The sequence below is a fragment of the Dipodomys ordii genome, unplaced genomic scaffold (assembly GCF_000151885.1).
Source record: "Dipodomys ordii isolate 6190 unplaced genomic scaffold, Dord_2.0 Scaffold25, whole genome shotgun sequence".
Taxonomy (NCBI): domain Eukaryota; kingdom Metazoa; phylum Chordata; class Mammalia; order Rodentia; family Heteromyidae; genus Dipodomys; species Dipodomys ordii.
In genome coordinates this window covers 18,724,502-18,748,628 of record NW_012267241.1, presented here as the reverse complement: position 1 = coordinate 18,748,628, position 24,127 = coordinate 18,724,502, and the positions used below count along the sequence as shown (strand labels likewise).

The following is a 24,127-nucleotide window of genomic DNA, read 5'->3' as shown; positions in this document are numbered from 1 at the left end:
CCACTTCCGGCTTTTTTTATTTTTGCTTATGTGGTGTTGAGGAATCGAACCCAGGGCCTCATGCATGCAAGGCAAGCACTCTACCACTGAGCCACCTTCCCAGCCCCCAAAAGGAACATTTCCTATACTGGCCTCACATGTACTCATTCTTTCTTTCAATGGCAAAAATGCATGGAGACCCTAGCATGTGCCTGATACTGGGCTAAGCACCAGAAACACATCAGCAAACAGAGCATGGACTCTGCGGGCCAGTGGTGAACAGATACAGAAACAAGTTGGGCTAGGTCAGGCTGCAACTCGAGGGCCATCCAACCAGCCTGGAAAGTCAAGGGGAGGGAGACACAGCTGTACCAGGACAGGATGGATGAGCAGGAGAGGGTATGGGGGTGGGGAAGGTATTAGAGCTTGAGATTGAGAAGCTAGAGGAGTTGGCACACAAGAGGCTTCCTAATTTAAACCTCCTTATGGTTTTCCATAAACAAGCCGAAGACTGCAGCAGGTTTGCTGCAGCATCCATTATTTGGCAGGCAGCTAATTTGAAGAGAAGTTTTTAATGATCAGCTCTCCTCTGAGCATAATTTTATTTCATTTGATGCCTCAAGAAAGCAAACCATGGTTTCTTTTGTTAAAAAAAAAATCTTCCCAGGTAAATGCTAAGCTGATGTGGACATTCTTCACTTTTACACATAGATTGTATATCCAGATATTTTTCCTGGCATGAGTCCTTATATTGGAATGAAAAAAATACAAGGAATATGTCAAAAACAGGACTCTGCTCTGTGGGGAAGTCTAATTGGGTGGGGGAGGAGTAGCCTGCCTGGAACACGTGTGGATGGAAGGAAGGGCTTACTGGCTCTTATTGTGGTTACTTTCCTTCTCTTTCAGTTGGCCACAGAGAGTCACACATGACAAATGTGTTCTGTGCTCTTTAATTGTGTTAATGTCGTCTGTGGAATCAGAAAACTGTACTTCCATTGATTGTGTTTAGCCCTAAGAAAGCCAGGGTTTTTTTTGGTAGTAGTTGTCGTTTTCTGATGGTCTTGGGTCTTAAACTTGGGGCCTGGGCACTGTCCCTGAGCTGTTTTGTTCAAGGCTAGTACTCTAGCACTTTGAACCACAGTACCACTTCCAAGCCAGTTATTTATGTTGTAATCTGTAACGGATGCTTTGTAAGAATAAAGGAAGAGGAAGAAAACTTCCCGAATATTTATGTGACTTTAATATAAAGTACCTCGTACTTTTGTGTCTTCTACATGGAAAGTTTAGGTACAGGTGAGATGTATACAATAAAGTGTTTTAGAACATAGATCTTCTGCATGACATAGTTTGTTGGGCAGGATATGGGGCCCGTTCATAAGTAAAACTGTATTATTATATTTTACCATCTGGCTTAATAGATGTAGCTAAGCCACCTCAGCTTGTTTCCTTCTTTTTTGTTTAATTTTGTCTTGCTGTGAATTAGGGAATACATGAATTTGCTGCGTCTTGTCTTTCTCAGGTATAATAATTCCATGTAATACCTGTTATAAAATGAGTATTTCATTATGCCTTGTAATCATGCCTACTCTTTTTTGTTTTGTTTTGATTTGTTATGTTTTTTTTTCAGTGCTGGTCCTGGGGCTTGAACTCAGGACCTGGGTACTGTCACTGAGCTCTTTTGTCTAAGGCTACCAATCTACCACTTGAGCCACAGCTCTTCTTCCAGCTTTTTGGTGGTTAATTGGAGATTAAAGTATCACAGGCCTTCAGGCCCTGGCTAAACCACAATCCTCTGATCTCAGCCTCTTAAGTAGCTAAAATGACAGATGTGAGCTATGAGCACCTGGCCATGCCTACTTTTTATTGAGTGTTTATTGTTACATACAAGCATGGCACTAGATTCTTTACCAAATTATCTCTTATTATTAGTCCAACCACTCATTCATCCATCCATCCAAAAAATGTATTATTATAATGTGCCAGGCACTGTAAGGTTCTAGGGATATAGCATGGTACAAAAGACCAAACAAAGAAGTTTTCATGGAGCTTCTATATTTTGTGGGATGGGTAGGAGTAGGAAGACTAATCACAGTGCTAAGTGGTGAAGGAAAGGGTTCAGTCCCTTCTTCCTGACCCCAAACCTGTGTCCTGTGGGTACATCACTGGGTATACATTGATGAAATATATTAAAGTTGTTTAACACTGTTTGTCTATCTCTATGGCAGTTCTGGAGGTTTGAACTTTGGGCCTTATGCTTAGTAGGCTGGCATGGTACTGCTGACCATAGCTCCAGCCCTCGTTTTATTTATTTATTTATTTCCAATTAGGGCTTTCTTCCCACTTGGACACATACCTATGTAGGAATCTACCTAGTTTCTTTCTTTGTTGCAAGACCAGGACTTGAACTCTGCTTTGCTCATTGGCTAGTGCTCTGCCAACTGAGCCATACTTCTAACCCCTAAATCTGCCTACTTTTATGCTTCTTGTTGATGCTGGAATCACAAGCACATACATAGCTGTATGTGGTGACATCTAGCTTCCTTTCTCTGGAGCTAGAATCTTACAGATTTTTTCTACCGAGGTTAGCTGGGAACTATGATCCTCCCTATCTTAACCAATCACACAGCTGGCCTGACAGTCATGGGGCTACTGTGACCAGCTATTATTTGAGCCATCATCTGTGAACTAGCTGTTAGGTTTTTTGTTTTTTTAATGTAAAGCTTAAATTTTTGGACAGGAGTTACCATGTTTCCTTGATTCTACCAATTCCATTAATGACAAGATTCCATTTATCAATTTAATGACAACTTGGGCTTGATAAAGTAGGGAGTGGAACTTTGCTAAATGGAAAGATTTCAATTGAATTCTCAGTTCAAATAAAGTACATTAACATGTATTTGTTTTATCCTTGTAGAAAACAGACTCTAAGAGTCTGAGACACCTGATCTTTAAACTTGTTGGTCAGGAATTCAGATTGTATCACTAATAATATGTTTAAGCTCATTTCTCACCTTGCCAATCAGTGCAAATACAAATTATATTGCTCTGAAATAACACATCAGGAAAGATGAAGAAAGTCTTTCACATGCAATTTATTTCTATGAGGAAATTAGTTTTCAATTAAGCAATATCTTTAGGAATGTAATTCTTACATAAAAGCCAGCCATCCTGACTTTCATATTGGCCAAACCATTTGATCCTGTGTGGTTTTTGTTCATTTGCTATTGAGCTGCCAAGTAGTTGAGGACTTGATAATCCTGGAAACAGAAAAAGGGGAAGGGGGGTGACCTCTTGGAGCCGCCTGCCTCCTACCCTTATCAGCCTCATTCAAGGGATGAATATCCCCACAATGGAAAGTATTCATTCTTGCTAATCCTAATCCGTGTCACCTTTTCTCTCACAAGATTATATAAAATATGCCAAACAGGGAGCTAGAGGCTGAGAAAAGGTAATGAGAAAAGGTAATGCTTCTTCTCCCTTCTCTGTTTTGTGTAGATGTGCACCTGGATATTTTGGGAATCCCCAGAAATTTGGAGGTAGCTGTCAACCATGCAATTGTAACAGCAATGGCCAGTTGGGGATTTGTGACCCCCTAACCGGAGGTAAGACCAATGCATACCTCTGTTAACTTGCATTTGTAAAGTCAGAATAAAATATCCACTTTATTTGACCCAAGCACCGATGTCCAGGATGCATAATATATAAATACCAATTAACCAATTGTCCCCTTGCTTTGATAACTCTGCAAATAGTAATATTTACAGCTTTCACAAACTACTTCAGCTAGTTTTATATTTAAGCAATTTGATGGTTTAAAAAACTTAATAAATTACAGCTAAAATAACTTTAAATGTCCATAAGGTGATTTTGATATTGTAGTATTATCTTCCTGTCAGCTTTCTCTCATCTGGGGTAAAGTGTTTTTCTCTCACAGCTGCACATATTCTGGGATGTTGGAAGGTATTTGAGTTGGATTTTACACACAGGAAAAGATAATTAGGAGGTATTGGTAAGGACACATTAGGAGCCCTTTGAAACAAAGACTACCCATTCACTTCCTTCTTTCAAAGAAAATATTAATATAATGTTCATGTTAATGTTAATATACCAGAAAAATGCTTTTGATGTAGTATAACATCACTTAGCTAACACTTCTCATCTTATAGTTACAGGGAAGTTGTAGAGCAAAACCCTTGATTACTTCTGATCCAGTGGCCATTCTAAAGGCATGTAGAATAAATGGGTTAAGACCACTCTATAATGGAATGTTTATTGTCATGCCTTAGGACATTCTTGGTCCCATCTTATTCAACAGCTTTTTTTTTTTTTTTTTTGCTTGGATGGAAATAGAAAAAGCATACTACATGCCACCCCGCTATCAAATGATGCGAAGTTGGGAAGGGAAGCAAATGCATCCTGCCACATATTTAAAATACTAAAGGGCAATTTAGCAAAGCTTCATGCTTGGAGCTTTGCTGTGGTGATATTAGACACTTTCAGAAGGAAGCAAGACAGCATTTCAGCAGAAGGATTTATAGCATGGAGAAAGAGCAGACATAGAAGGAGTAAAGAAGTTTCAAGGATAACCACTAGGGTTAAAAAAAACCTCAAGGTTCTGCTGATATATGCAGTGGTTGACGGTGGGCCTTAACAACATTGCATGCCTAGCTCTGTCACAAAATCTGCCACACTATTTTGTTATTTGGCTGCTTCTCAAGAGGGACTGTTAAACAAAGGGTAACAGGGATCTTTGTCTCATTGCCTTGATAATCTCCATACCTACTACAAAAGTATAGTGAATGTTGAAAGATGTTCAATGACTGTTCATTGTGTGTGAATGATATTAGAAGCATTATGAACATATAGGATCCGTCCACTAAAGAAAGCCTTAACTGATTTTGTTTTAATTTGATAAGAAAGGCATAGCCATTGGCTATTAGTGGCTCAAGCCTATAATCCTAGCTATTCAGTAGGTTGAGACCTAGAGGATTTCCCAGGCAGAACAGTCTATGGGACTCTATCTCTAATCAGTGAGAAAAATGTTAAACCAAAGATGTTAAAATGTTAAAAATGTTAAACCAGCTCAGGGGGTAGAGTACCAGCCATGAGCTGGAAAGCTAATTGAGAGTAAGAAGCCCTGAGTTTAAGCATTAATACCTATGAAGAAAAAAAGAAGGAAGGAAAGAAGGACTAGAGGGAGGGAAGGAGAAAGGAGGAGCGAGGGAGGGAGAAAGTACGGAAGGCAGGAAGGAGAAATAAAAGCAAGGCATAGCCCTCTGCAGAGATGGCCCTTTTTGAAGGATAAATGGCATATAATCAAGAAAACACACAAAAGAAGTTCCAAACAAAGCTCCACCAGCAATGACGTGGGTGATTGAGGGAAAAAGAAGAAGATGGGCCCAGTGATGCTGTGTGGGTGGGTGACTTCAGAACTTTTCTGAAAACTAGGTTAAGTGACAGGTGAAGAGTAAATTTAATGACAATGTCTTCTTTGGTCTTTCCCCTGATTTTTAGACTGCATAAATCAAGAGCCCAAAGATAGCAGCCCGGCAGAAGAATGTGATGGTGAGCAAAGAAAGACACCCGTTCTTCCTTCCAAGTTGTAGGGGGTTAGTTAAGTTATGTGAGAGCCATGCTGGGATTCACTGTTTTCAATGTGAGAAGCATCTGTGGGAGGAGGAGGAAGGAGGCCAGGCAGGGTTGCACTCAGCCTGTGTCAACCTCTGGGGCTGTATGACATTCAGCAAACCACCTTACTCCTCCAAGCCTCCATCCCACCATTTGGTGAATGGAGATGCAATAAGCGCACCAGGGGAAAAGCTCGTATACCTCATGTGCAATGCTTAGTAGATAGGAAACACTCCATAAATAAAAGCTCTGTATTATTCTCTACCCCACATACAAAATAAGCATGTGGTTGCACAGTATCACCATTTCTATTCCCAATGCTCCTGGGTAGCAGGCTGTTCTTTCTTTGGAATCTGCATCCTCCCCAGTAAAGATGAGGCTGTGCTTTGTACCTGTGATGGTCTGTGTGGGCTTGTCCATGGGGCCATATGGCCTTGCATTCTCTGTATCCTCCCTTGGCACCAACCAAGCACATTTGCCTTTGACTGTGGCCCCTGCAGATTGTGACAGCTGTGTGATGACGCTCTTAAATGACTTGGCCACCATGAGTGAGGAGCTCCGCTTGGTCAAGTCACAGCTGCAGGGCTTGAGTGCCAGTGCTGGTGCTCTGGAGCAAATTCGGCACATAGAAACCCAGGCCAAGGACCTGAGGGTAAGTTCCCTAGATACCTCAGTGAACAAGGTTGAGTTTTGATATCACAGGGGATTGGTTCCAGGACCCCTACGGATATCACAACATTCAGATGCTTAAGTCTTTTATATGAATTGGCATAGGATTTGCACATCACCTATGCATACCCTCCTGTTTACTTTGAATCATGTCTAGTTTTCTCATTATGTCCAATCCTTTGTAAATGTCATAGATATAGTCTTACACCATATTTTTAGGGAACATTAATAAGGAAGAAGTCTGTGTACATTCAAAACAAATACAATTGTGTATGTGTGTGTGTGTGTGTGTGTGTGTGTGTGCATGCTGGTACTGGGGCTTGAACTCAGGACCTGGGCACTGTCATACATTTATTTAACTTAAGGCTAGTGTTCTATCACCTGAGTCACAGCTCCACTTACAATGTTTTGGTGCTTAATTAGAGATAAGAATCTTACAGAGTTTTCCTGCCTGGGCTGGCTTCACTGTGATCTTCAGATCTTAGCCTCTTGAGTAGCTAGGATTGTGTGAGCCATACCTACAAGTAATATTTTTGATTCATGGCTAAGTCTTAGATATAGAACCTGAGGACACTGATGGTCAACATTATATGCAACAGGAATGAATACTCAAGCAGTAATGAAGGAACAAACAGCTGATGAAGTATAAGGCTCAAGGGGGTTCCTCCCTCCCCTGACTGAAGTGCAGATCAAGTTTTTACCTGAAATACTCATGAGCACACAAAATACTCCTATATGTTCTTTACTTACAAATGTCTCTGGTCAGGCTTATTTTGTTCATAGAGCCATTAGCTCACCCTCTTGCATTCAGAAGACTCAAGTAAAGCCGAAATAGCCTTTTCTTCTTTCTGAGTTGATGATCTTGGGTATTTATTACAGTGACAGAAAGCTAACTAACACAGACAGCTGACTAACATAACTACTTTGTTTTAGAGTCCTATCATAATTTACATGGGAAAATAGACTCTTGTAACCATATATGTGTTTTTCTGCAGAGCTGGCACTGATCTTGTTAAATAAGTCCTTGCATTTTGTTGCCCATTTACCAGGTTGCTAGAATGAGAGAATGGTAAATTCCTAATCACTTTGCGTTTTACTTTCAGAACCAGGTACTCAGCTACCGTTCTGCCATTTCAAACCATGGATCAAAAATGGATGGCCTGCAAAAGGAACTGGGCAATTTGAATCATGAATTTGAAGCATTGCAAGAAAAGGTTAATCTATTCTTAGATCAACTACTATAACCACTTTTTTCTTTGTTTGCTTTCAGATGTTTTTAGGTTTTTCTCCCCCATCCATTTAATGTATTGCAAAATTGATTTTTTTCATGTAGGCTCAAATAAATTCCAGAAAAGCACAATCATTGTACAATAATGTTGATCGGACAATTCAAAATGCAAAAGAGCTGGATATGAAGATTAAAAATGTCATCCGGAATGTGCACAGTAAGAAACATTACTCAGCCCAATGACATGTATTTCGTTTCATTACATAACCCTTTGTTATATATGGAAAGAATTACAATTTGAGAACCCATCATGATGAAAATGATCCTAGAGTAATAACCCCCCAAAAGTTACTGTGTTTTCCCCTTCAAGTTGTCTACAATTTAAATAAACAATGTGGTGTTTCCAGTTCTCTTGAGACAGATCTCTGGAACGGATCGAGAAGGAAACCGGCTGCCGTTAGGTGACTTCTCCAGAGAGCTGGCGGAGTCGGAGCGCATGCTGAGGGAAATGCGGAACCGAAACTTTGGGAAGCACCTCAGAGAAGCGGAAGCCGAAAGAAGGGAAGCTCAGCTCTGTAAGGATGAGCCAGATTCTCCCCACAGTCCATCTGAATTTATTGGACATGAGGAAGACAGGTGGAGGACTTCCAGGTGGAAGTTCTCCCTATTTTGGGGGTACTACAGTTAGATCAAGCATGTGCTAGAATTGGGAATAGCTCTCCCCACCAGCCTAGGAGACTGTGTCTCAAAAGATTGTAGAATCATGGATAAAAATTATCCTAAAACTTAATATTATTGATACTTCTTTTCTTCTTTAAACTGCATCTTTGCTCTTCCAGTGTTCTTTTATATCTTTCCAATTTTTACTATTGTTTTTTTTTTTCTAGTACTAGATATGAACTCAGGGCTTTGTACATGCTAGGCAGGTATTCAACTACTTGAGCCATGCCCTAGTACTATTTGCTAAAGGTGTGTGTGTGTGTGTGTGTGTGTGTGTGTGTGTGTGTGTGTGTGTGTACATGTGTATGTGTATGTCAGAGTACTAGAAACTCAGGGCCTCTCAGGATTTTTTTTAGGCAAGTACGCTACCACTTGAGCCACAGTGGCTTTTCAGTGGTTAACTAGAAATAAGAATCTCATGGACTTTCCTGCTTGGGCTGTCTCTGGCTTAGAACTGTTAACCTCAGATCTCAGCTTCCTGAGTAGCTAGAATTACAGGCGTGAACCACAAACTCCTGGTTCACAGTTTGTTTTACAGGTAGGGTTTTTCCCTTCATAACTGGGCTCATACTACGATCCTGCTCTGTCTCCTTTGTAGCCGAGATTACAGGTGTTAGCTGCCATGCCTGGTCCTTTATTATATTATATATTTAATATAATGGTTACTTCACCAGTATTGGATTTTCAAATCACAGATTGATGTTAGCACAATTGCCAAAAAAAAATAAGATGGATATCCTAGAAATTAAGTAAATATATTTCAAATTTGGGGGGAAGGAAAATGCATCACTTGCTCAAATCTGGGAGATGCTAACTTGATGCATTTTTTCAAGTACTGGTAGTTATTGCCTAGTAAAATGATGTATATATCACTAATATCCAAATAAAAGGATGTATACAAGTTAATACTATACTATATGTGTAGTTTTCTTCTAGCATTTGTACTGCTCAAATGTCACCTCAAATTTGCTATATGGTGGCAGTTTCAATATATATTCTGCAGTTGTGGTTCAAGTCCCAAGTCTGCCTGGTCATGTAACTTTGAGTCACTCTTCTTCTCAGTAGTGTGAGGATGATAATTAAAGTTTTCCTGTAGTTATCGTGGAAGGAAAATGAGGCAGTGCCTACAATGTACACAGTCAGTCCATTAATAAGTTAGTTTCAGCTGGGCACTGTAATCCTAGCTACTCAGGAGGCTGAGCTATGGAGATTGTGTTTCAAAGCCAGCCTGGGCAGGAAAGTCTGTGAGACTTATCTCCAATGAGCTACTCAAAAAAAGCTGGAAGTGGTAGAGCATTAGCTTTGAACAAAAGAAGCTCAGGAACAGCTCCCAGGCCTTGAGTTCAAGCCCCAGAACCGGCCAAAAAAAGTTTCCTTTCCCATTCCCTCCAGTGTTTAAGGAAACCCTAGCTTTCATGTCTCTCAAGTGGCAACAGAAAGTGTTGTATTGCAGTGCTGAACCGAATAAGGAGCTGGCTGGGCAGCCACCAGATGGAGAGCAACGGACTTGTTAAGAATATACGCAATGCTTTAAGTGATTATGAAGCCAAACTCCATGACCTGCGTGCTATGCTCCAGGAGGCAGCTGCCCAGACAAAGCAAGCCACTGGCCTCAACCACGAAAATGAGCAGGCTCTGGGAGCCATTAAGGTGAGCTCATAGTTGGAAGCCACAGCCTTTCATTAACGATGAGGTTGAGGAGAACGGTGATTATTGTTAATAAAATGGCAAGGCCAAATGCTTTCTGACAAAACTGTCTCAGACCCTGACCAAACAAGAACCAGCTATAAAAGGCAACACCAGGATCATTTCTGTTCCTCAACTTCTAGAAAGATTGGGAATTTAAACCACCAACTGCCTCCCCAAACTGCCTTGAACTTGCCCCTGACTCCAAGAGGACTGGAGGAATAAACTTTGACAAGCAGATGAGAAATGCATATTAGAGTCAAAGTGACTTTTCCAATGCGTTCTGTAATGCCATCATAATCACCAGCAAAGGCTTTTGAAGCCATGAAGATAAATAGGAGAAATTAATGAGCTCAAGATTCCATAGTTTTTAACTTCGATGGTGAATATCCTACCCTAAAACAACAACAAAAACAGTGAGGGGTTACAAAATGACAGTCAGATCAGAGTTGAATAACATACGAGAAACCATGAAAGAGGAGGAATGTGATGAAAGAAAATCAGCGCTGACGTGGAAGTGACACACGCTCAGCTCTAGACACTTCCCTAGATAGCAAGACTATATGAATCACTGTGCCAGGGAAGGGCACAGGCTCCAGTGCAAGGTGCCTCCATCTTTGGTAGCCTTCTATTCTGACCTGGCATGCTCTGGTCATCTCTCATTCAGACTCCTGCTTCAGAGACATTGGTGTTGGCTGTAAATTTATTTAAAGTCCTCATTCCCCCACCCCCACCCCCAACCAGAGTTTAGTAGAACACTTCATTGCTCAAGTTGACAGAGTGTATAAACCTTCCTCCTCTGCAGTGGTAGCCTCTGTCTTATTGGCACACATTATGGGGAAACAAAGGCAACATACTGACTCTGCAGCAAGAACCAGTGCCCTCTTACTTTTCAGAGTCTTGACCATCATGACTCTGCCTGCTGTCTTTGCTGTTGTCCCACATATATGTCTTGAGTCTTCCAATAATGTGCCAGTCAAGCAGATTTTCTTTTTTATTCTTTCCAGAGACAAATGAAAGAAATTAATTCCCTGCAGAGCGAGTTCACCAAGTACCTGGCCACTGCAGACTCTTCTTTGCTACAGACCAACAATATGCTGAAACTGATGGATAAAAGCCAGAAGGTAGAGGAGACTGTTTCTAGAAATTTGAAGATATTTGAGTTATATTGCTGGGAGACTGTGAGATGGGCTTGGCTATGTTTTTCAAACTTCAGTTTATGCGTTTTGGATGGAAGTGCACATCCCCAAAATCCTGGGGAAAGGGATGGATGAATGACCTTGTCATCTTTATGTCCATCCGTGTTACCTAATTGTCTGCAATGTGATAACAAAATAATAACTGCAATACTACTTTTAAAATATTGAACATACCTTGAACTCTGGTGCCAAAGTCCTTTGTTTTAGCAGAACTTTGATGATGACATTGTGGTTCTAACTTACAAAAAGCAGGGCAATAATCTAGAAGATGTAAAACTTGGGGCAGATAAACTGTAAGGATAAGCGGTAATTGTGGATGGGCTTAGAAAATATAACTGTTCAGCAAAACAAAATCATTAGTGACCGTTTGAGAGAATGTATATTCTATGTATTTATACTGTCTTTGTTGCCTTGGAAAAACAGGAATATGAAAAACTCGCTGCTAGTGTAAATGGAGCAAGACAAGAGCTCAGTGACAAAGTGCGAGAACTCTCCAGATCTTCCATCAAAGCTCCTCTGGTTGGAGAGGCAGAAAAGCACGCACAGTCTTTGCAGGAGCTGGCGAAGCAGCTGGAGGAGTAAGTGCAGGCTGAGCTCATGGACATTTGACCTTCATGGGCTCTTTGCACGCCAAGCAAAGTCCTCAGCTGGACCACCTGGCTGTCCCCACTAGGATGGAGGGCAGGGTCCAGGACCCACAGCAGGTCAAAACCAGACCTGCAATGTGGACGAACCAGACCTGCAATGTGGACGTCGCCTTGGGTCAGGATCACAAAGATGGGCAATATCTGTGTCTACTAGCAAAGATAGCAGCCATAGCAGCCACAGGGAAAGGCTGCTACAGGATCTAACCCCTCTCCCACATCTCCTTCTAGAATAAAGAGAAATGCCAGTGGAGATGAGCTGGTACGCCGTGCTGTGGATGCCGCCACTGCCTATGAGAACATCCTCAATGCCATCAAAGCCGCAGAGGATGCAGCCAACAAGGCCACCAGTGCATCTGAGTCTGCCCTCAAGGTTGGTACCTGTGGCTCTCCAACTTCATTCTGGAGGGATCTCACATTTTTGTTCTCTCTCCATGTACATGAGGGAATATTATTAAAACACAGTTGATTTTAAAATTAAAACTTGTACAAGTTCTAGATGTGGGACTTTTCTGTATTTATTGGCCTATTTGATGTCTGTAGTTCAGGTTAAAAAGTATTTGTAGCTGACTGCCACTAGCTCATGCCTCTAATCCTAGCAATCTCAGGAGGCTGAGGTCTGAGGATTGCAGTTTGAAGCCAGCCTGAGCAGGAAGGTTTGTCAGACTCTTATCCCCAATTAATCACAGAAAAAGCCAGAAGTGGCACTGGGGCTCAAGTGGTAGAGTGCTAGCACTGAACAAAAGGAGCCCCAAGAACAGTGCCCAGAGTTGAAGCCCCAGGACTGACCAAAAAAAAAGTATTTGTAAAACCAGGTAGAAATTACACTAATTATTGATTTTGAACTGAAACCAAACATCATATCTTGGTCTCTACTATGTCTGCTATTATGCTGTGATTAAGTATTAACACTTAGCAAACAGAGAGAGTTCTGTAAGCAATTTGATTGCTATTTTCTCCTGGTGACTTGGTTTTACATCTTGGCATGTCAGTGGGCACCTGTGAGATCTTATATAAACCATATTGTATTCCTACTTATAAAAAATGAAGGACCCAATATTTCCCACCGGAGTGAGAAAACAGGACTTCTTCAGAAGTTGAAAGCTTGTAGGTTCTGGAGCTTGGAAGCCTGAAAGCAGCTAAGTTCTCTTCTTGATTCCTGTAAGAGGTATTGGACAAGTGGCCCTGAGCAAATGAGTTAGGCATGGGCACAGGCATCACCCAACTGGCCAGCATGTCACCAGAGATGGGTCCACCTCCACAAACCACCAATGTCTACCTAGAATCCTGACTGCATCTTTTATGGAAGAATTTACTCCCAACTTCTTTCTCCCTTTCAGGTTTTATTCTTTAAAGATTAAAGCTTGAGGAGGTGGGAATATGGCTTAGATATGGGATAGAGCGGTTGCTTTAGGACTAGGGCAAAAAAAAAATCTTACTGTGTATTTCCTAAGGTGTCGCATATGTTAAGGTGGATAAACTTTTTTGCTTTTAGACAGTGATAAAGGAAAATCTTCCAAAAAAAGCCAAGACCCTGAGTTCTGCCAGCGATGAACTATTAAATGAAGCTAAGATAACCCAGAAGACGCTGCAGCAAGGTACGGGGCTGTGGGAGCAGCAGGGGCAATCAGGACTTCAAGCAATCTGTGGAGCCGAGAAGTAGAGCTTTCCTGTCAAATGCCATTTCTCAACTCCAGTGTCAATGCACAGTGTCAATGCACAGCATAGCGTCTTAATTCATGGCTTACGTTATCAACACTATGTACCCATCCAATATTCTGAATATTCCCATTCAACATATATACAATTCACTGGAATCTTATAAATATTAAAAGTCTTAAGGGACTTAAACGTGTTTGGGCCTGACCTTGTGGGAGACTCTTTTAATTTAATTCTCCTGCAATCATAAAAGTGGGGACCCATACATTAAAATCATTCATTTCAGGTCAATAGAACAACTGCCTCAAAATTTCTTGTCCTAAAATCTTAGCAACTAAATGTGCCAAAAGTCACAATCAGTAGCAAACATGAGAATTTTTAAAAGCATAAATGTTTTCCTTAGGAACATTGTGTTTATTTTATGTGAAAGGAATCAGGTGGGTACCAGTGGCTCATGCCTGTAAGTAATCCTGGCTACTCAGGAGGCTGAAATCTGAGGATTGCAGTTTGAAGTTAGCCTGGGCAACAAAATTCATGAGACTGTTATCTTCAATTAACCATCCAAAAGCTGGATGTAGAGTTGTGGTTCAAGTGATAGAGCTCTAGCCTTGAGCTCAAAAATCTTAGGGACAATGCCTAGGCCCTGAGTTTAGGTCCCTGGATCAGCACAACAACAAAGAATTCCCGAGGTTTAGGAGTGTGCTCTTCAATTTCTCTTGTCACTTCCAGAGATTCATGGCTGCACAGGGATCTTAAGGCCATTGCCCTGGCTGAGCTTCTAGATGATGACTTCACAAACTTATTTATGAAACAATCAAATATAGAAAAAATAATAATTTACAGGCACTTGCTAGGAAACGTTCAGTTAGGGTTTCGTGGTGCGGCATCTCCTCTCTTCATAAAATTTCAGATTGCAAGTAGATTGGTGTGATTTGTTTATTGGCTTGATGCTTTGTCTATTTGTTTTTTGTGGTTCTGGGAATCAGACTCAGGCTCTTGCACATGATATGCACATCCTCTGCCACTTAGTTCAGAATTAGTGCTTCAAATAAATTGGAACACTATGTTATTAAATAAAACAGATCTTGATTTGGGTTCTAATAGCTGGAGTCTGTAATCTTAGCTACTCAGAAGCCTGAGAACAGATAGATCTCAATTTAAGATCAGCCCATGCAGAAAGCTTATGAGACCCTAGCTTGAAAGTAACCAGCAAAAAGCCTGGCTAGAAGCATGGCTTAAGTGCTAGATCAGCAGCCTAGAAAGCTGAGTTCAAACCTCAGTACTGCCGAAAAGAAAAGAGAAAAACAAACATTCCTTAAACCATAATGTAACTCAGATATCATCAGAGTGGTTTTTCTGTATTAATGTATCATCAATATAGACATCATCTAATCTGTCTGAGAAAACTTAGAAGCTCAGCAAGGACTATGGGCTTAGATTCCTGCTCAGTTATGAATATCCAGGAGTGACCATAGAAAACCATTTGCTGTGATCATTTATTCATTCATTCATTCATCTATCAACAAAACTATACTAATATTAAGCCCTGACTGGTGCTAGACACCACAATGTTTTGGGACACAGGACCAAGTAAGACGGATATGTCCTTTGTAAACATTCTTCTGATCTTCACAAAGTACAAGTCAGCTTTCTGAAGTTGTTCAGTCCCTCCCTCCTTCTGTCTCTCCTTCCTTCTTTCTTTCTTTCTTTCTTTCTTTCTTTCTTTCTTTCTTTCTTTCTTTCTTTCTTTCTTTCTTTCTTTCTTTCTTTCTTATTCTTCCTCTTCCTTTCTCTCTCTCTCTCTCTCTTTGTGTTAATACTGAGGCTATAAATCAAGACCTGGACAATGGCCCTTAGCTTTTTTTTTTTTAGGGAATTTTTTTAAATTTTATTTTATTTTATTTGTGAACATACTGTACAGAGGGGTTACAATTGCATGGGCAGGATAATGCGTACATTTCTTACCAAGCACTTCAGCCTCCTCCTTTGTTAACCTTCCCATCCCTTCCCAGCCTCCCCCCTCCCCCCCATCCCAATCCTTCTCCTTCCCCCCTCCCCCCCCCCCCCTTCCCCCCCCCCCACACCGACGTTGTAAAGCTCGTTTTGGACATGACAACTTGTACTTCTCATTGTTGCATCACATCCACCTGTATCCTTAAACAACTGGGTTTTCCCCATCTCCTCCACAAGTTATACTGACATCAAATATAGTGAAAGCAGGGGTTATACTGTGGGGGAGGGACATACAAAGCAACAAAGAGATAATCTTATAAATGCGTTAGAAACACATGCATGAAAGAAAAAACATTAAAATACATATCTAAGGGTTCATTTTCCTGACATCACATTATCTGACCTTTTCCGCTTGACTCATACATATACTAGATATTGCAAATAAGGGAAACCATGGGACCTATGTTTCTTTGGGCCTGGCTTACTTCACTTAATATAATTTTTTCCAAGTTTTTCCATTTCCTAACAAATGGGGCAATGTCATTCTTTCTGATGGAGGCATAGAATTCCATTGTGGCCCTTAGCTTTTACACTCAAGTTTAGCACTCTGTCACTTGAGCCACAACTTCATTTCCTGCTTTTCAGTGGTTAACTCAGCAGGCTGTGAACCACATTCCTCACATCTCAGCCTCCTGAGTAGCTAGAATTACAGGTGTGAGCCACCAGCACCCAGCTAGTCTCTCCCTTTCTTTATGGGCATTTCCAAGGATTCATTGCCACAGACCTCTAGGTGCCTCTGGCCTCTATAACCCAAGTCCCAATAGCCTCAATCTAGGTACATGCAGTGAGCATCTCTGTGATGAAGGCTAAGATATATTTGTCTGCTCAATGGTCTGCAGATGCTAGCTACATCAGAGGCCATAAATGTCAACAGGGGAATCACACCCACAAGTTAATTGACTGTTGGATGTTTCATTTCTTTTAGAAATCAATCCTGCTCTCAACAGCCTACAGCAAACACTGAATATTGTGTCAATTCAGAAGGAACTGATAGACACCAACCTCACTACTCTCCGAAATGATCTTCGTGGGATACAGAGAGGTCATCATCTCCCTGGACCACTGTTCTTGGCTGCTTTGGTTGAGTGTTTTAGGTTGTTACACCCCACCTCTTTGTGTGTGCATTAGGTGACATCGATAGTATGATCAGCGAGGCAAAGAGCAAGGTCAAAAAGGCCAACGACATCACCAGTGAGGTGCTGGATGGGCTCAACCCCATTCAGACAGACGTGAGAAGAATTAAGGACACTTATGGGAGCACCCAGAGCGAAGACTTTAGCAAGGCTCTGACAGATGCCAATAACTCAGGTATCTGCCATGTGGGGGTCAAGATGGATTACCTACTTCTCCATTGTGTGGGGCTTATTCTTTGCTGGTAAAGTCAGATAAAATTAAGACATTAGGAAACAATTCATATAGTACATTCAAACAGTGTAGGCATTCTAATTCTGAAAAATAGCACAGCTTATAAATTTTTTCTCTATTCTTTTTCTTTCTTTTTTTTAAGGTAAGTAATTGTATAAAAGAGTTTCCATTCCACAAATCAGGTTCTAAGTACATGAATCTTGATCCATGTCACCCCTTCCATCTTTCCCTCTCCTATCCATACCCTTATCTTTTTTTAAATCCATTTTCATAGCATAATAAGGTCTGAAACATAAGACATTAAACTGCAAATGATTGCTGGGTGCTGGTGGAGTACACTTGTGATCCTAGCTACTCAGGAGGGCGTATGTGGTTCAAAGCCAGCCTTTGCAGTCCGTTAGACTTATCTCCAATAAACTACTCAGAAAAACCCAGAAGTGGCTCTGTGGCTCAACTAATAGAACATTAGCCTTGAGCGAAAGAAGCTTACAGATAGCATACAGGTCCTGAGTTCAAACCCCAGGACTGGCGAAAAGAATTATAAATGATGGTTATTTATTTATTTTGTCAGTTGTGGGGCTTGAACTCTTGTGCTCAAGGCTGGTGCTCTGCCACTTTGAGCCACAGCTCTACTTCCAGTTTTCTGGTGGTTAATTGGAGCTAAGAGTCTCACAGACTTTCCTGCTCAGGTTGGTTTCAAATTGCAATTCTCAGATCTCAGCATCCTGAGTAGTTAGGATTATAGGCATGAGCCACTGGAGCCCATCTCATTTTGAATGAGTTTTAAGGATAAGAAAACAAATACATTTTGGCATAATAATCAAGGAAAGAGATTTGATAGTTACATTGTGGGGGAAAATCCATCATGCATTTTGAAAGAGTTATTATACAATTACAGATCTATCCAATCCAACATTTAGGTCCTAAAGAAGCTACTTGACAAATAACAGCAGTAAGCACATCTGTATTCCCCCTTTTCTTAGTGTACTGTTGTAAATGTCTGACTTGTCATTAACAGTGAAAAGATTAACCAAGAACCTGCCTGATCTTCTGAGTAAAATTGAAAGTATCAATCAACAGCTGTTGCCTCTGGGGAACATCTCTGACAACGTGGACCGAATCCGAGAACTAATTCAGCAGGCCCGGGATGCTGCCAATAAGGTGCAGCATTTATTATTTTCTCCGTTGGCTTTCTTTCTTCCTCTAATTCTTTGGTACTTGGCAATATGAAAGTCGACTTCTGTCACCCTTCAAAAATGCACTTGATCTTATCCTCTAATTTTCTGGTGTATCAGGGACCAGAAGTGTTTTTCTTTCATTGAGGTTATGCAGTCAGGAAGAAGGGTTAACTTCCAGGCTCCACTTGTTAGACTGCTATTGCAAGGGCAAATGAGGGTTCTATGGTCTAGCTATGTTGCCTGTGTTGGCCTCAAGCTCATGATTTTCCTGCCTCAGCCTCCTGAGTGCTGGAATTACAGGTATGTACCACCATGCCTAGCTTTCTATCCTTTATTTTTATATACAGAAAAATCTAATCTTGATTTTAAGAATAACGAGTTTCTCAAGTGACCAAAAGCAAAAGGGCATGCTGGGGAAACATTCAGAGATATGGTTGCTTCCCCTGGAAGGAGAGGGTGAGTAGGAAAGAAGAGTCATAAAGTCAAGTCATAATGTGGGTTGAAGGGAGCTGTAACTCACCCACCTCTAAGCTCCTTGGTATGATGCCTTAAGTATATGAGTCCCAAGAAATAGATACATTCCTAATGGGTAATATGTCATGTGGGAATAAGCATCATTTACTCTTTTCATTTTCTTTATTGCAGAGACATATAGCTTATTGGAAAACAGTTTTAACTTTATATTCAGTACATACTCAATTTTATCTTCTAATTTTTTAGAAGAAATAGTACTCAGCTATGTAGTGATATTAGTGATGTTGTTCATCTCTGTGTGGAACTGTTTCTCCATTCATTTATAAGGCTTTGAGTAGACATCTGATACTTAGCAAGTTAGAAATTCCCTAGTGACCACATAACTGAAGGTGAGGGAAAGTTTCTGGGTGGTACCTTTTCAGAAAGATTATAAATACAAACAATGAGAGAAGAAAACTTCATAACTTCCTCTAGTACTCTTTGCTCTAGTTAATCACCAAAAAAGCCAGAAGTGGAGTTGTGGATGCCAGTCTTGAGTGAAAAACCTAAGCAAGAGCACAAGGCCCTGTGTTCAAGCCCAGTAATGGTACACACCACACACACACACACACACACACACACACACACAGCTGTGCATTTACAAATATTTTTGATATATTTCTACTATCTACAGTCACTCTGCCAAGTGCTTCATCCCCATTTACTCCTCTGTACAAAACCATCAAAGATTGGAATAATAATTATTATAGAATTGCTAAAATTATTAATACATGCTCACTAATAATAAGTATTATTTCCGACATAGCAACTCAAATATAGTTTTCAGAAACCCCTGATTAGTAAACAGTATGAACATGAATGTTTTATTTTTTTCAATGTTTTTTATTGTAAAAATACTGTACAGAGGGGTTACAGTTACATGAACAAGGAAATGAGGACATTTCCTATCAAGCATTGTTGCCTCCTCCTTTGTTTTTTCCCCACCCTTCCCTTCCCTCCCCCAATCTAAATTGTAAAGTTCATTTTTCAACATAGTGTCTTGTACATCTCATTGTTACAATTGGTCAACCTGAATCCCTATTTAAGCATTTTGTTTTTTTTCCCTTCCCCTCCACAAGCTAGAGAAGTGTATATACAAGATGCAGGGCACCAACATCAAATACAATGAAAACAGGTGTTATACCATGGGGGAGGAACATACAAAGAAAGAAAAAAAATCACATGGTACATTATAAATACGTTAGAAACAATAGCAAGAAAGAAAAAGTATTTGTGTCCCTATCTTGGGGTTCATTTCGCTTATCATCATCTTGTCTGGTCATATGTTCATAGCTTCTGACTTTTTCTGCTTGTCCCAGACATATTCTAGTTATTGCAAATAAGGGAGACCATGGGTCCATCATGGGGCTTGAACTCTGGGCCTGAGGGCTGTCCCTCAACTCTTCAGCTCAAGGCTAGTGCTCTACCACTTAAGCTACAGTGCCACTTCTGGTTTTCTGGTGGTTTATTGGAGATAAGAGTTTTACGGACTTTCCTGCCCAGGCTGGCTTTGAACCATGATCCTCAGATCTCAGCCTCCTGAGTAGCTAGGATTACAGGTGTGAGCCACTATTGCCCGGCGAATGTTTTATTTTTTTTAGTAAGTTTCTGACCCGGGTCTGAGACATTCACAGCTCTGTTCCTCATCAGCACGTCTTGGGGCAGACTGATGAGTTAACACCAAGGTTACAAATTGCCTGTCTGAGCACTCACTTTCTTCACAGTAGAATGTTTATCACCTTGTGACTCTTCACAGGTTGCGGTCCCCATGAGGTTCAATGGTAAATCTGGAGTTGAAGTCCGACTACCAAGTGACCTGGAAGATTTGAAAGGCTACACATCTCTATCTTTGTTTCTCCAAAGACCTGACTCAAGAGAAAACGAGGGGACAGAAGATATGTTTGTGATGTACCTTGGAAATAAAGACGTAAGTATTGGCTGGACATGTCTCTAGCTTTCTAACTGTATACTTTTGGAAATGTGTACTTTCCAGACTTGGAGCACAGCTCAGTCACTGCTATTAGCTCATTGTTGGAAATCTCACTAAGATAATGATAATACCACAATTGCCCTCACCCTTGGGGTACAGAGGCAACCCTGATTGATCTCCCACCATCATCGATTGATAGCTGCTGATGGATTGAGAGGCCTCAGCCCATTGCACAGTGCACACATGTTTGTGCGTGTGAGCACATGTACACATTAGGTGTAAGCTTAGTACCCCCTCTTCCCACAAGGCCAGGGCCTCAATATCAAAGCTGAATGGGGAAACCCATAGTAGCTTCACCTCACAGAATGTGACCCCATCTTCTTCCTCAAAAGCCCCAGCTGCACACCCATTCCCAAGTCTGAGGAGACCATTATGAGAACTGGGACAAAACTAAGCCTGTCTTGCCCAATTGGAAATTGTGGTGTTTGATTTTTTTTTATCACATCTGAATCATGTAACCACAACTATTACAGACATTTTGAATAGATGACGTTAGTTTTCAGTCTGTCCTTAAATACATTTGTATGTGAGTGTGTGTGTGGGGGGGGGTCTGGGGCTTGAACTCAGAGCCTGTGCTCTGTCCTTTGAGCTTTTGTATCCAAGGCTAGCAATTTCCCACTTGAGATATAGCTCCACTTCTGGCTTTTTCATGGTTAAATGGCAATAAGAGTCTCACAGACTTTCCTGTCTAGGCTGGCTTTGAAGCAGGATCCTCAAATCATAGCCTCCTGAGTAGCTAGGATGATAGGAATATGGCACTGGTGCCCAGCTTTAAATACATTTCTTCAATCTAGGGTCCAGGGAAAAGGTAACTACTGATCTGGTTAGGGTACAGTTGTTGGAGCAGAAATATCTGAAATATGGTTCCTGAAAATTCTTCCTCATTAGGAAAGTGTTAGTTATCACTAGTGGACATTATATTTGAAGAGTCTTGAATCAAGACTCTTAATATTTTTTCATGCTTTCCAGGTGATAATATTTTATTTGTAGCTTCTTTAAAGTGATTGCTTTGCTTTTATTGTGACAAAATGCATATTACTTCATAGCTTCAACAAATTTACAGCAGATTCCACATTATGGACTCAGACAACTATGGACTGACAAAACACAGAAGAAGAAACAAAACATGTTCATAGCGAATGTATATCACACAAACACCCTTTTACTCTAAACAGTATATTATACCAACTAGTTACAAACATTTATATTGTAAGTAGGTATTATAAGATGAATGAAAAGTCTATAAAAAGTGCTAGGGATGTGGTTCAACTCTTGGGGCACTTGGCTAGCATGTACGAGGCCTTACACTCAATCTCTAGAACTATGAATGGATGGAAGATGGATGGATGGATGATCTATGGGAGGATGTGCATAGATTATGTGCCAATATGCTATCGTTTTCTTTTTAAAATATATTTTTATTGTAAAAATACTGTACAGAGGGGTTACAATCACATGAGCAAAGTAATGAGTACATTTCTTATCAAGCATTGTTGCTTCCGCCTTTGTTTTTCCCCTACCTTCCCTTTCCTCCCATCTCCACAACTACACTCCCCTCCCCCCCACACACACACCTAAATTGTAAAGTTTGTTTTTCGACATAGCGTCTTATACATCTCATTGTTGCAATGGGTCCACCTGTATCCCTATTTAAACAATTTGCTTTTTCCCTTCTGCTCCCCAAATTATACCAACATCAAATACAGTGAAAACAGGGGTTATACCATAGGGGAGGGAAATACAAAGCAACAAAAAAAATCACATGGTACCTTATGAATACGTTAGAAACAATAGAAAGAAAAAAAACACTTGTGTCATTATCTTGGGGTTCATTTCACTTAACATCATCTTATTTGACCTTTTCTGCTTGTCTCAGAAATATACTAGTTTTTGCAAATAAGGGAAACCTATGCTATTGTTTTCTGTAAATGACTTGAGCATCTGTAGGCTTGGGCATCCCTGTAGTTACAGATATGTCCCATATCTTCTATTTATGATAAACACAAAATTTATCTCTTGATTTCCTGAATAATAAATGCTTCAAAATTGTTAAAATTGTCAAATTTACACTACCTATATTTTACTACAGTTGTTGGAAACTATTTCTACCTTAATGCTCTCACATTCTGATAGGGAAGGAAGATACTTCCTTGATAACGTGGAGTTGCCAGGTGTCATGGTAGAGCCTATGCAGAGTGTGAAGGGAGTGTTGTCTGGTACACGGAAAGCAAAAGTAGCCTATCTCTCTTGCCAGATTACAACGGAATACATGGCTAAGGCCACACCTACTCTAGCTGTATGGCAGGTGCTAACAAACATTTGAGAATTGAGTGAATAGGGGAATGAATAACTGCACTATAACACAGAGATAGTCCCAGACAGGATGGCGTGTTGTGTCCTTGTCTATTAGAATATGCACCTCATGTATTCTGTCTGCCCAAAACTCCTTGTATAAAACTTGTTATTTTATGCAATGAAACGCTTGGGACCCTCTTGGGATGGAGAGCTGAGAAACTATTGTGTGTGAAGAATTCTGGGGTGCCTTTATGTCTCCAGGTCTCTAAGGACTACATTGGCATGGCAGTTGTCAACGGCCGGCTCACCTGTGTGTACAACCTGGGAGACAAAGAAGCAGAACTCCAGGTGGACCAGATCTTGACTGAGAGTGAGACTCAAGAGGCAGTTATGGACCGAGTGAAATTTCAGAGGTACAAGGTTGATTGATGCTTTCTCTTAGTGAACCTGCCACACCTCTAAACTTTCCCAATATGGAACCCCATATTTAGCATCTTAGCTTTGAATTCTCATTTTAAAAATAACTTTATGATCTCATTTTCAACAGAATTTATCAGTTTGCAAGACTCAATTATACCAAAGAAGCCACATCCAGTAAACCCAAAGCACCTCAATTCCATGACATGGAGAGTGGAAATCTTAACACACTGCTTAATTTAGATCCTGAAAATGTTGTGTTTTATGTTGGAGGCCACCCACCTGACTTTAAAGTAAGTGTGTGAATTCTAATTTAGCTTGACGAAACCCTGCCTTTATTTTAATTAATTACATATAAAATGGATTTAACTATATGTTCTTAAAGCACATGTTATAATATTAGCTAACAATGAGTATTTCTCTATTTCTCTGAACACTGTCCTAAGCTTAAGTATATTAAATTAAGTGTTATTATCCCTATTTTACAGAGATGGAAACTGAGGCAAAAAGTTTAATAACTTTCTCAAGACTATATCCATCTTCTAACTAGCAAAGCCAGGGCAAATCATTCCAGTGCCCACATTGCTGATGCATGCATGATACTGATGATTAGAAGTGATAGAATTATACTGCTCCTATTATACTTTCACAAATTTTTCTTTTGGTTAAACTGATTATCTGGTTCAACTAATGATTTTTTTGTTTCATTTCATTTTCAGCTTCCCAGTAGACTAAGATTCCCCCCATACAAAGGTTGTATTGAATTGGATGACCTCAATGAAAATGTTCTGAGTTTGTACAACTTCAAAACAACATTCAATCTCAACACAACTGAAGTGGAGCCTTGTAGAAGGTGAGTGAATAAGATGGCAGTTAGTGTCTCTGTGACTGCACCGGGAACATGCACATCTAAGAAAGACATGTGCCGAGTGACACGGTAAGGT

At 40.5% G+C, this 24,127-nt stretch overlaps 1 protein-coding gene across 1 annotated transcript in view; it reads left to right on the top strand.

The window, feature by feature from the left end:
• The window catches only part of Lama3 (laminin, alpha 3), a 202,840-nt gene that overhangs the window by 146,160 nt on the left and 32,553 nt on the right, over positions 1-24,127 (top strand). Inside the window, exons 41-61 of the mRNA XM_013014815.1 lie at positions 276-324; positions 840-861; positions 1,273-1,279; positions 3,475-3,581; positions 5,494-5,544; positions 6,108-6,259; positions 7,380-7,490; positions 7,610-7,721; positions 7,912-8,079; positions 9,678-9,874; positions 10,918-11,034; positions 11,533-11,687; positions 11,985-12,126; positions 13,249-13,351; positions 16,351-16,467; positions 16,554-16,733; positions 17,809-17,951; positions 20,238-20,408; positions 23,028-23,179; positions 23,314-23,476; positions 23,903-24,036. Coding sequence (XP_012870269.1) covers positions 276-324; positions 840-861; positions 1,273-1,279; positions 3,475-3,581; positions 5,494-5,544; positions 6,108-6,259; positions 7,380-7,490; positions 7,610-7,721; positions 7,912-8,079; positions 9,678-9,874; positions 10,918-11,034; positions 11,533-11,687; positions 11,985-12,126; positions 13,249-13,351; positions 16,351-16,467; positions 16,554-16,733; positions 17,809-17,951; positions 20,238-20,408; positions 23,028-23,179; positions 23,314-23,476; positions 23,903-24,036 — 2,553 coding nt within the window. The remainder of the gene's footprint in view (positions 1-275; positions 325-839; positions 862-1,272; positions 1,280-3,474; positions 3,582-5,493; positions 5,545-6,107; positions 6,260-7,379; positions 7,491-7,609; positions 7,722-7,911; positions 8,080-9,677; positions 9,875-10,917; positions 11,035-11,532; positions 11,688-11,984; positions 12,127-13,248; positions 13,352-16,350; positions 16,468-16,553; positions 16,734-17,808; positions 17,952-20,237; positions 20,409-23,027; positions 23,180-23,313; positions 23,477-23,902; positions 24,037-24,127) is intronic.